This window comes from Monodelphis domestica, chromosome 4 (assembly GCF_027887165.1).
Source record: "Monodelphis domestica isolate mMonDom1 chromosome 4, mMonDom1.pri, whole genome shotgun sequence".
NCBI lineage: Eukaryota > Metazoa > Chordata > Mammalia > Didelphimorphia > Didelphidae > Monodelphis > Monodelphis domestica.
The window spans coordinates 175,224,234-175,236,756 of record NC_077230.1 but is presented as its reverse complement, the minus strand read 5'-3'; the positions used below and the strand labels follow the sequence as shown (position 1 = coordinate 175,236,756).

Here is a 12,523-nt window from a genome sequence, read left to right as displayed (position 1 = left end):
TGAAATTTTCCTGTTGATCATTCCTTACAGCACTATAGCATTCTATCACCATCATATACTACAATTTGTTCAGCCATTCTCCAACTGATAGACATCCCTTCAATTTCCAATTCTTTGCCAGTACAAAAAGAGCTGCTATAAACATTTTTGCCCAATTAGGTTCTTTTCCCCTTTTTTATCTATTTGGGGTACAGACCTAGATGAAGTAATATTTGTAAAGCACTTAGCACATAGTAGATGTTTAATAAATGCATGTTTCCTTCTTTCCTTCAGCCACTCACTTACCTTCCCTGGGCCTCAGTTTCCTCATCTGTAAAATAAGGGGAGTTGATTAGATGGTTTTAGCCTCCTTCCAGCTCTGAATATATGACCACATGTTAGTGATCTGATCTCATTTTTGACTTATTCATAAGCCAGGTACATATAAGGGAAGGTTTTTGCTAATAAAACAGAAACAAACACTATGATATTAGTAAGTCTGCCCTCTATAACATAATTATCAATATGCAAAATATGCAACCATTTATGCAACAAAATCTATCATCTATCTCATTGATTTGCATAATCCCTCCAAAATGATAGTTTAAACCCATACATTCCTCCCTATCCTGTGCAACTCATGTCTACTTTCTGATAAGCTTGCCCCATGAGGTCTACTCACTGTCCTGGAGGCATCCTGACTTTTTCCTGAAATCACCAAGATGGAAGCACTAAGGCTGTCTACTAGCTGTTGCTCATATATTTCTTCCATTATTTATCAAATACTTGCTGTGTGCCAAACACTGTGCTAAGCCTTTTACAAATATTCTCTCATTTAATGTCCACAACAACTCTGTGAGGCAATTGCTATTATTATCCCTACTTTTGCAGTGGAGAAAACTGAGGTTAAATGACTTGCTGAAGGACACAAAGCTAGTAAGTACCAGCTCAAGTCTTCCTGATTCCAGGTCCAATACTTTATTCACTATACCACTGAAATGTCCCCCCAAATCCTTCACTCAGATTTTCTTTGACTCTTTAATTATGCTCTATACCTCTTTACATGCACTAATCACTTCTCCATTGCTCTCTATATGACATTGGTTTTAAATTCTTTACAGACAATTGTGTTCCATGCATCATAGCCATAGCCAAGATAATTTGGTATTAGAAATATAGGCTTTTGATCCTGGGAGAAGCTGAGGATCATTAAAGGATGCTTATCAATAAATTAGAGAAATTTTGAACCACATATCTATTAAATGGACACCCCCCATGGACATTTTATTTTAAAAGATAGTATAATTATAGATGGTACTGTTCAGCAGAAAAAGGAAACAGATATAAACAGAAAAATATATACCTGCTATTTATTAGGAGTTTTGGTTTGGTGGAAAGGGAAAACTACTGCCATGTATAGCAATTTTACTCCATATGCTAGCCACTCTTTCTTTAATTTCAAGCATTTTGTTTAATATTCCCATTATCTAATTTAATTGACAATGACTTCAGTCTAGACCTATATGATTTTCCCAACCCCTTAGCATCCCTCTCCCTGAAATCTGTATATACTGATGCCAAGTATCTTCCTCATGCCGGGCCATCATAAAAATAGGCTGATCATTCTTTCTGCCTTAGTTCTTTCCCTGTGGCATCATACCTCCCATCAGACCTTGGAAGGTGACCAGTGGGCTGTGGCTATGGGAAGCAGGACAAAAGTTTGTGAATCTAATACTATTTCCCAGATAATACAAGGGTAGCTCGGTGGTACAGTGGATAGAATATACTATCAGCCTGAAATCAGAAAGATTCATCTTTCTGAGGTCAAATCTTGGCCTCAAAACCATTTTCCTTCAGGTTCTCCATCTTTAAAATGACCTGCAGAAGGAAATGTCAAATCAAAGATGCTACAAGACTTCTCAATCTGAAATACTAAAATAAATCTAGGAATCTGAATAATGCAATAAATTCATCTGCTCTTTAAGGCTGATTTTCATATGTCAGACATAGCTAGATACTCCTATATTTGTGTTTTATCATGTGCTTAGAAATGGAAGGGCTTTTAGAGGTCATCATGTCCAATGTTCTTATTTTACAGAGGAAGAAATTAAACCCCTAAGAAGACAAAGTATAAGTTGCAGAAGTAGAATTTGAATGGAAGACCTCTGACCTACTTCCAGGGTTTAACTTAACCTCTATTTGTAACACAATAAAATCTGAGATTTTGGAAAGCAGCTGGATAATGCAGAAAGAACATTATCGGAGGCCCTGGGTTCAAATCCAACTTCTGAATTTTGCTACTTTTGTGATTCATGTTCATTTAACTTCCTCAGACCTCAGTTGTAACCAAGGAATTTTCCTTGGTTCATCATCTGTAAAATGAGTGGGTTGGACAAGGTAGTCTTCAGAGCCCCTTCTATCACTACATCTAAGATCTTTTTTCCTTTCTGTAGGAGTTTTTCTTGCATTTACATGAAGGGTCTGAAACCCTTTAAGCAATTATTCAATTGAAAGTAGCCCTAATAGTATCCCTATATAATTTCCCCCCCCTCACTGTGTCTTTTTTATTACCTCCACCACCCTTCTTTGAAGAAATCAATGCCTAGAACTTCCAAGGAGTAAGCCTAGATAGAGGCAAGTAAACTTTTAGAAGCTCTTACCATTTGCAGATTGAATTTTTGATTTCTGATTATGTGAACAAAATCAAGAACTAGCAATTAGAAGCACTTAAAAAGTTATAAATGTGAAGTGTACATTAAATTTGAGAAATCCTCTGACATAAATTCCACCGATGCAAAATCCCCCTTATCAGATGGCTATAGAATTAGGGGAACATCTTTGGGGTACTACTATAAGGAGACAAAATAATCCCTTAAACTTTAGAATTACTGGCGTAGAACTTTGCAAATTACATTTATTTGACATTTGAATCTTGAGAAAGTATTTATCTCACAGAAACACAGTGAAGTGGGCAGGGAAGGCGCCATCCCAAGCCTTCTCTTTTGTACACTCATGTCCCTAACTCAGAACCCACTCCCCAGCCTTGCTCTTTCTCTCAGGAGATATCCTTACATGACATTCTGCCAAGATACATGAAGCTATCCACCCGGAAAAGTTCATCTCCTCTACGCAAATCACAGTCTTTCTACAGCCTAACCTGCTCTTTCCTTCTTCGCCCTTCCCCTTGCCAAGACGAAGACCTCTAGAGTCATGATGATAAAAGAAAGTCATTGCTACCAGAAATTACAGAACGGTGCTTGCTGGAGAACACAGATATTGATCAATCCAAAAGATCAAAATTGAAACTGTATAATACAGCACTGCAAGGTACAAAATTTAATAGCCTTCTGAATACCTATGAAGATGTCATCAAGTAGCCGTGCTCACTATCCTTCATAAACTAACAGATAACACTTCCCCATCCTACAAAAGCAAGGCCCTCAAAATCCTTAAGATCTCAATAAATAAACTACTATTACTGGAGCATCATCACAGCTAAAACTGTTGCCTGTGATTGCCTGTACCAGTGACCCATCCAAAAAAAAATTTGTTAATATATGACTTTTAGTAAGGACTTCCTATGTGCCAAGCACTGTGCTAAGTCCTGAGGATACAAAAAGAGGTAAAACATAATAATAGCTATCATTTAGGTAATACTTTAATGTTTTCAAATCATTTATTAATATTTTCTCATTTTATCTTCACAATCCTAGAAGGTAAATGTTGTTATTATTTCCATTTTATGGATAAGAAAACTGAGTCTGAAAGATGTCAAGTGATGTGTTCCCATAGTAAGTGTTTGAGGCCTCCAACATTTTAAAAATTTTAAATAGATGATGACTTAAGAAATATGCATATTGGGGGCAGCTGGGTAGCTCAGTGTATTGAGAGTCAGGCCTAGAGACGGGAGGTCCTGGGTTCAAATCTGGCCTCAGACACTTCCCAGTTGTGTGTCCCTGGGCAAGTCACTTAACCCCCATTGCCTAGCCCTTACCACTCTTCTGCCTTGGAGCCAATACACAGTATTGACTCCAAAAGGGAAGGTAAGGGTTTTTAAATTAAAAAAAAAAAAGAAAGAAATATGCATATCCTTTAAAGGATACAGAACAAAAAAAAAGCTGTCAAAATACTCAAAAAAGAGACCTAGTGAAAGAAATTAAAACCTGCTTATCCTATCTGCTACGAGTGTTTTCCCAAGGATCCCAAAGATCTCAGTGAGCCTGCAGAAAATGAGCTTAACCTAAAAATGCTTTTATTATCCAATTACAAAAAAGCCATAACCAATTCTAATAGCCTGGATGATTCTAACAGCTTCCCAACTGGTCACTTTCTAATTGGTAACAGGCCCAAGGAGGGTGTCAAGGAAGCTCATCCCCTCCGCCTTCCTGAGTCTATCAAACATTCCTGACATACCACAGTTGTGCCAGGGTTGCATCAGTGTAAGTTCTGTAAGTCAATAAAAGTTAAGGTTTGGGGCAGGATCGGGGGAGACCGATGAGAGGACCATGAGAGAACCATGAGGAGAAGAGACAGTGTGGGAGGTGAGGGGAAAAGAGGAAGAGACTGGCAGGCTAGGCACCATGAGGTCAGGTTACTTAGGAATGATTGTCTACCCTTCCTAATAAACTTTATAAATATATATGGGTAGAAAGAAATATTATTAATTATATTAATTATTACAGTATATTATTTGGCTTACGTCATATAACTAGTAAACTTCACTAGTGGGATGTAAATCCAAACCCTCTGAATCCAGAAACAATGCTCTTTCTACTGCACTGGGTCCCCTATCTGATCTAAAATTTAGTTTACCATAAATAGAGTCAAATTATTCCCCTCTCCAGTCCATCCTCCTCAAAGCTGCCAAAAATAGTCTTCTTAAGGCAAAATCTGATCACTTCATTCCTTTGCTCTAAAACTTACAGTGGTTCCCTATTGCTCCTAATTAAAAGCAAATACTGTAGCTCAGAATTTAAAAGTCTCCACAATCTTGCTCTAACTCATCTTTCGAGCCTTATTATGACGTCCTTGCACATAGTCTATGTTGTAGCTAGAATGGACTATTTCCCTAAAGTGGACATTCCATTTCCCAACTTGGTATATTTACTCAGGCTAGCCTTCTCCTCATGCCTAGAATATATTCTTCTAATCTCCTTTTATCCAGATCCTTATCTTCCTTCAAAGACAGCTCTGGGGACATCTTCTCCATAAAACCTTCCCTAAATCCCCCCAGTGTCTAATAAGTACCCTTTCCCTCCTTCAATTACCTTGTATCATTCATATATATATATATATATATTATATAAATATATATATTTATATAATATATATATATAATTTCTATATTCTAAATAGTCTCTTTAGGACAGCTAAGTGGTGAAGTTGTTGAAGTGCCAAGCCTGGAAGTAGGAAGACTCATCTTCCTAAATTCAAATCTGCCCTCTGATACTTACTGGCAATGTGACCCCAGGCAAAACACTTAACCCTGTTTGCCTCAATTTTCCCATCTATAAAATGAGCTGGAGAAGGAAATGGCAAGCCACTCTAGTGTCATTGGCAAGAAAATCCTAAATTGGCTTATGAAGAGTCAGACATGACTGAAAAAATTTGACTGAACAAATAGTCTCTTCAGATTTCTCACTAATTAAAGCTGATTTAACTTTTCCTCTCCTTTCTCTCTCCTTCCCTAATAATTCTGAATTAAGTGTTTTTTTTTACTACTTACTGTTAAATAGGGAAACACTGAGAGCCATATATAATAAGTGAAAAAAGATTAGAACACTTAATGTATTTCCACTATGTCTAGGCTACATCAGATTTATTGCTGTTTGGTTTTATTTTTCTGAGTCTATGTTCCCAGATTCCCATGAGAAGAGGCATTGTCATCACTCTTAACAGTACATGTCTCTTCATGCCCCTCTCTACACAATGATTTCAAAAGGCATTTTGGAGACAGAAGTATTGAATGGAAAAAGAGTTTGAGAGAGAGAGAGAGAGAGAATATCAAGGCCATAAATTGTGGTTACAACCAAGCACTAATGTCAAAATTCCTCTGTTTCAAATAGCATTTGTTAAAACTTTCTTTATATTCTACAATCTAATTCCTAAAAGAAGAAAAAAAAGGGAAAATATAGAGTAAAGAACTGGATTTAGAGCTTGCCTATCTTTAGTGAGTAAGTAGCACTTAAGTGCTGTATATATTTGTCCAGTAGACACTCAGTAAATGTTTGTGGGTGATTCCTCTATCCTTATTTAGAAAATACTTAAGAGAGAGAGAAAAGAAAAAAAAAACACACAGTAAGTTAATGAACTGAATCCTTTCCAGAAGAAGCCCTTGAAAAGTATTAAAAGAAGGAAATGTGTAAAGTTACTAGGCTCTGTCCAAAACAGATTATTCCATTAAAAAAACTAGGGTAAATATACATTTTAAAGCCTAGAAAGGAAAGATTTTAGCCACCTAGTCTTAAAATACAACCTCTGGGGTGCACTATTACAAAATTGAAAAAATAAAGCTAAAGTATAATATTTTCAATCCTTAGCATAATGTCTGACAGCTGTTTAGAAGCTGTTTAATAATTGCTTGTTGCTAACGATTCAATTTTAAGCTTCCTTTCAACTGTAAAATGCCATAAATATCCATTATTCCCTCCCCTAACAGAGGTATTTCATAGAGACAGAGGATTTTACTCTCCATTGCACTTCTATCCAAAGATGTGAGATTGTTTCGAAATGAGAAGGAACATAATTCTGGATCTATGTATCACTTTTGTTTTTATCTGTTCAAGTCTCATTCCTAAAATAAAGCATACTTTGTGAAAAATCAGTTTCATTCACATTGTCAAGAGCACACAGAGCATGCATGTAAGGCAGCACAGTTTGGGTATTGGGTTATCCTTATGTATTCCTAAAGGGTTTGAGCCTGCCTTCTCTGCTCCATAAGCACTGCATGAAATGGGGAGTCAGATGGGATTAAAATTTTGTCATCTAACTCAAAAATTCAAATACAAAACTCAGCACTCCAGGACATCTGATGCTCTCCAGGGAACTTTGGTTCCAGAAATCAATGATTGGATTGCACCCATCTAAGTGAAGAGAGGGTTTTGTTGTTTTATTCTGCAACACATCAGTATAATATTTGTTTCATAAGCATTGATGGAAGAATGTATCTCCAGTTAAAAATAGTTATTATTCTATTAAAAATTCTATGGAATTATTTTAATATCTAAATGGTGAAATTTGACATCACAATAGAAAGTAGACTTTATGTGAAGAGTTTAAAAAATAATTATCAAATCCTATACATATTTAAGAACTTCCTTTCTCTTTCATATACATCTACCATAGCACCAAGTTTTCCTTGATCTTTAAAGACATATGTGTTAGTATAGGATGAATGGGGGGGAAAAAAAAGCAACTACTACTTCCAAAGTCAAGTGTAGACATACTCCAAGGAAGCAGCAGGTAAGTGGGGCTGCCAGATTTCTTCTATAGTTAAAAATTGTTATGGTTTTATATTCCTAGTACATATGGAAAATTCACATGCTTTATACTGGTTCATCCTGCAGAATGGCAATAAATCACGATGGCAAACTTAAAATGTTCAATTTAATTTAAAAATTGCTTATGCTTTGATACTTTCCTGTTGTGTTGTTCCTTTTTTTTGCAGACTTTTATAGTATTGAATAAAGGAAAAGCAATCTTCCGATTCAGTGCCACCTCTGCCCTGTACATTTTAACTCCCTTCAATCCTCTTAGGAAAATAGCTATTAAGATTTTGGTACATTCATATCCTTTTTCAATGTGTTGATTTCAAATGTCACTCTCTAACATCTGATCTTTGTTGATATGTTTTTAAATTGTATTTTCACAAATAAGTGCTCATCCTTGTGGGTTGGTTGATGTGCTAGACTTTTACCTTACAAAAACCAATGAATTCCAGATGTGGTCAGACACATAAATGTAAAGAAATAAACAAAATCTTTAGACATTACTTAGATAATTGAACTTGTAGACTTACAATATTTGTCAGTGTTCAAAAATTGTGGCTTCCTAGTCAAAATTTGTTATTATTTGTTGTGGATCTGGTTCTGTGATAGGCCAAATCTCAGCTTGGTCATATATTTCTCAAGGAGCCTTGAGCAAGTTATTTAACCTCTCTAGTGCTCAGTTTCCTCATATGTAAAATCAAAATTGAACCAGATGACCCCTAAAGTCCCTTCCAGCTCTAGAAATTGCCAGCATGGAAATCTTTTTCACTGAAATCCTTTGGTCAACTGCACCTCATTTATTTGGAGTTTTAATCTATAGTATGGAGTTATCTGAGGCACTAAGAGATCAAATGACTGTTCTCAAAGTTTCATAGTTACTAGTTCCAGAGTTAAAACTTGAACTCAGATCTTTCTTACAGTTCTGCTAGACTCTGCACTGTTTTGCTTCTCAGTTTGCTAGCACAAATTTTTGCAGGATTGTGCTATCTGTACTACCTTTGTATGTTTATCACTGTAGTGCAGTTTATGTTGGTCTTGGAAAACTTTCTTATACAGTGTATCCCAAAAGTCTGCAATTTTAAGCTGCTCTGGACTACTAGATTGTAAATGTAAATCACATGAAAACTTTGAGGAGACCCTTCGTTTAAGGATAAAGTGAAAGAGAAGGAAGGAAAGTTAAGTGTCATTATACCAAGTTGTAGATTTTATGATTTTCAAATCTTTGCCTTCCATCAAACTAGGGTAGTTGCAGTGGCAGACATAGGTGACTCCTCAAATGTTTTATGTAATCATTTGGATCTGCTAATGAAATCTATAAAGCTCAAGGTCATATTTTGAATCATTGTATCATAATCATTCCATGCAAGCCCTGCTACCAAATTAAGACTCCAGAAATTAATGAAGGTGTTTAGTAATAATGAGTTAAATTTCTAACAGTGTTTAGGGATTTGACCATGTGACCCCCATGTTGTTAATAAGATCCCTTTTACTAAATCTATTTGTACTCCTATAAGAAAACTCCTTCTCTCTAGTGCTAAACATTTATATGACAGTGACTCAGGTAAAAGTCATTTGTTCATTGAGAATCATAATTTTAAAAAGATTTTAAAGTTTAGTTTTCTGTGTACTTTTTTTAAGCAATAACTATATGATTAAAATACTACAAAAATTAAAACAGACATATTTTAAAATAAAAATTTGTCAAAGCTAATCTCTTAATGTTAAATTCCTTTCAGAGCTTCAGTTTCCATATCAGTAAAAAATAATGGCATTATATTAAATGACCTCTGAAGGTCCATCTTTTGTCAATGATCCTATAGTCTTCACATTAAACATTCCATTTCATTTTAAAACTTATAGCTCTTTGATTTTGTTGGTTACATAAATGTATATTTCATAAGGCTTTTAAAATAACTTCAAAATTATAAAGATCATGTTGGGGAGAATAATGATGCCAATGGAAAATTTCTTTCAATAATTCAGCTCTTGGCACCATCTTGTGGCCATTTTCTGAAAATATTCTTTTTTTCTAGGAAAAAAAAAATAAAAGAGAGAAACAAAATGGTAGGGAAAGAGTATTGGTCTGGACCAGACCCTGACACTAAGTAGTTCTGTAACAGTGACCAAATTACTCATCCCTTTCTTGTCTTTAGTTTCCTTTTAAAGGGTGAGTACTTGTTTTAACATTGGGCTAAATAGACTCTAGGATTCGTCCCATGTTGAATTTTTGTTGCCTCCATGTTTTTATTCTAAGGCTAGGTCAGTATGAAAAAGGCAGAGTTGGATATGACAGAAATATAGGCCACCATTCTGTTAGATGAGTCTGTGATTAGCCTTTTCTTTTCTGGATATTCACTTGTTCCCATAGACTCAATACCATTTCATTGCACGTGACTGTCACATCTATGTATATCCAATTCCGACCTTTCCTCTGAGCTGTATTTCCAAGTTCCTACAGAAGATCTTCATCTATAGGGCCCAGCACCACCACAAGCTTGACATCAATCAATAAGCATTTATTAAGCATCTTTTATGTATGGAGCACTGTGCTAGGCGCTGGGAAATATCAATACAAAAATGAGATGTCTTACCTTTCCCTCAAAACCTGATGCTCCTCCTTCTGACTTTAGTATTTCTGCCAGTGACTAAAGCTCCCTCAGTCAGCAACATTCGAAACACTGGTGTTATCTTTAACTTTTCTTCTCCTTCACTTCTAGTATCCAACCAGTCATTAAGTTAGGTCCACTCTATTTCTGCAAATCTTTTACATTCATTCTTTCCTCTATTTCTATATCTACCAGCAATCAGCCCTCATTTTAAGCCACTTGGTCAATTGTGACCCTCTCCTGCACCATCTCTCACAAACCATCCTTCATACTCTTAACATGTTCATCTTCCATATGGATATGCTCCTTTATTACTTAAAAAAAAGTCACTAGCCTATTGCTTCCTGAGTAAAATTCAAACGGCTCCCTAAAATTCAAAGCCGACCATCATCGAGCATCATCCTGCCTTTCTGGCTTTATTTCATATTACTCTGCTCAAAGAACTCTTTTAACAAAACTCAAAAATTGTGTCCCCAGAATATGCTTTGCACTTTCTTAATTCTGTACCTTTTTTTTCTTCTTCTTGCTTTCCCTGTTTGTCTTTTTCTATTCCTACCCATGCTTCAAAGCCCCAAGAAGTGCCATCTCCTCCATTAGGACTCCCTTAGCCTGTTTCTCAGTAACATCTTTCTTTTCAGACCCCACATAGCATTTTGTATTATACCACTTGCATGTACTTGTGATATATTATCTTGTATTATTATTATCTATGTTTGTGTCTTATCCTCCTGTAAGACTTTAGGCTCATTGAGTATAGGGAAATTCTCTTGCCCTTGGCATTTAAAACAATGTTCAACACATAATTGGAACTTAACAAATACTTACCAAATGGAATAGAATTGAAGTAAATGTAATAAACAGTAAAGAACACAAAGGGGCCATCATCTCCACCTGCCTTTTATGAACTAAAGACTCATCCAGCCTCAGTCATATGCAATCTTAATTTATTTAGATTAAACTGATCTAAAAATGCATCCCCAAAGCCAGGACCTTTGCTACCCTTTGACCATGGATTACTTTAATTTATTAGCCTAAGTAGGATAAATCTTAATTCAGAAATGTTAAACTCAAGGATGGGAGGAGGCAGTATACTCTCAGCAATTTACTCTTTTGTTCTCTGAATGAGATATGGCAATTTATTTCTGGTGGAAAACTGCCCAACTCAGTTCTGCACACACAGTTCCCGCTAAAATGCCCTGGGAGTTTAGTATAATAAATTACTTCCACTTTTTTAGCTTTCTGTAAAATATATTCCTATATTATTTTGTGTTTTCCTTAACTATTATCTACATTATTTAGCATGCTAATTATGTGCACTATTTTGACAAACTGCGTGTTTATGACAATGAGCAATCCTCCAGACTGGACGAAGAATGTAGAGTAAGTTAATAATGTTATTTGTTATAACTTCCATAACTCGAGTGGATCTTTTTAAAATTTATTATTTGGACCTTTGTATTATGTCTTTATGGAGGCTCTAAGCTTAATCATTTAGGAGATATGACTCTAGCCCCAGATTATCAAACAATAAGCATCTAATAAGCACCTAGTATGGGTCAGGCACTGAGCTAGGCACTGCACATATGAAGCAAAGGGGAAACCGTCTTTGCTTCCAAGGAGCTCACAGTGTAGCTAGGAGAGACAGTATATATGTATGTACACCTTAAGTCATTAAAATAGTACAAAGGTGAAGAGCAGCTAGGTGGCTCTGGAGAGAGCACCAAGCCTGGAGGCAGGGAAACCTGGGTTCAAATCTGTCCTCAGATACTTCCTAGCAATATGACCCTGGGCAAGTCACTTAATCCCCATTGCCTAGCCCTTACCACTATTCTGCCTTGGAACCATTATATAGTATTGATTCTAAAACAGAAGGTAAGATGTGGTTTTTTTTTAACTCTCTCTATAGATAGATACAAAGTAGATGGAAGTTTACCAATGGTCTAGCCATATGAGCGTTGATCATATTAGCCATTGTCCTATGCCGTAGTTCTCACATTATAGGAGATTATAATGAGGATAAATGAAAAAAGTCATTTTGACAGGACCCCATACAGCTGAATTTCCTCCTCTGGAGCTCAGGGTGCTAGGGAAGACTTTGGGGCCCCCAGAACAGATCCTTAGAACCAAAAAAATAAAAATCTCAACATCACCCTCTATCTGCCACTTTCTTCATTTTCAAAGGTGGGGACTACTTCTGTTAGGGGATTTATGAAAATCATTTAGATATGTTGCAATGGAGCCCAAAGTAGCAGAGACCTGCCTGACACATTCTCAAAAAATCTAAACTAAAAGTTATCTGAGAAAGAAGCAGCTTTGAGGGACCTAAAGCCTCTACTAAGAATAATGCAGGTCTCACTGTGACCTTCTCTTTTCTCGTGGATATCATGGAGGGAGGCTCTTGGTATCCCACCAGAGGCTGATGATGAAGTCTTTGCTTTTTATCTTGACACA

At 36.1% G+C, this 12,523-nt stretch overlaps 1 protein-coding gene across 44 annotated transcripts in view; it reads left to right on the top strand.

Annotated features, from left to right (window-relative positions):
* LOC100016606 (sodium channel protein type 1 subunit alpha) overlaps positions 1-12,523 on the top strand; it is a 248,514-nt gene that overhangs the window by 122,484 nt on the left and 113,507 nt on the right. For 43 of the 44 annotated variants that reach the window (XM_056797257.1, XM_056797237.1, XM_056797250.1 and 40 more), the window contains 2 exons: positions 7,646-7,779; positions 11,372-11,452. In XM_056797257.1, the coding sequence (XP_056653235.1) occupies positions 7,646-7,779; positions 11,372-11,452 (215 nt within the window). Of the gene's footprint in view, positions 1-7,645; positions 7,780-11,364; positions 11,453-12,523 lie in introns of all 44 variants that reach the window. The other variant, XM_056797225.1, reaches the window with a different exon arrangement.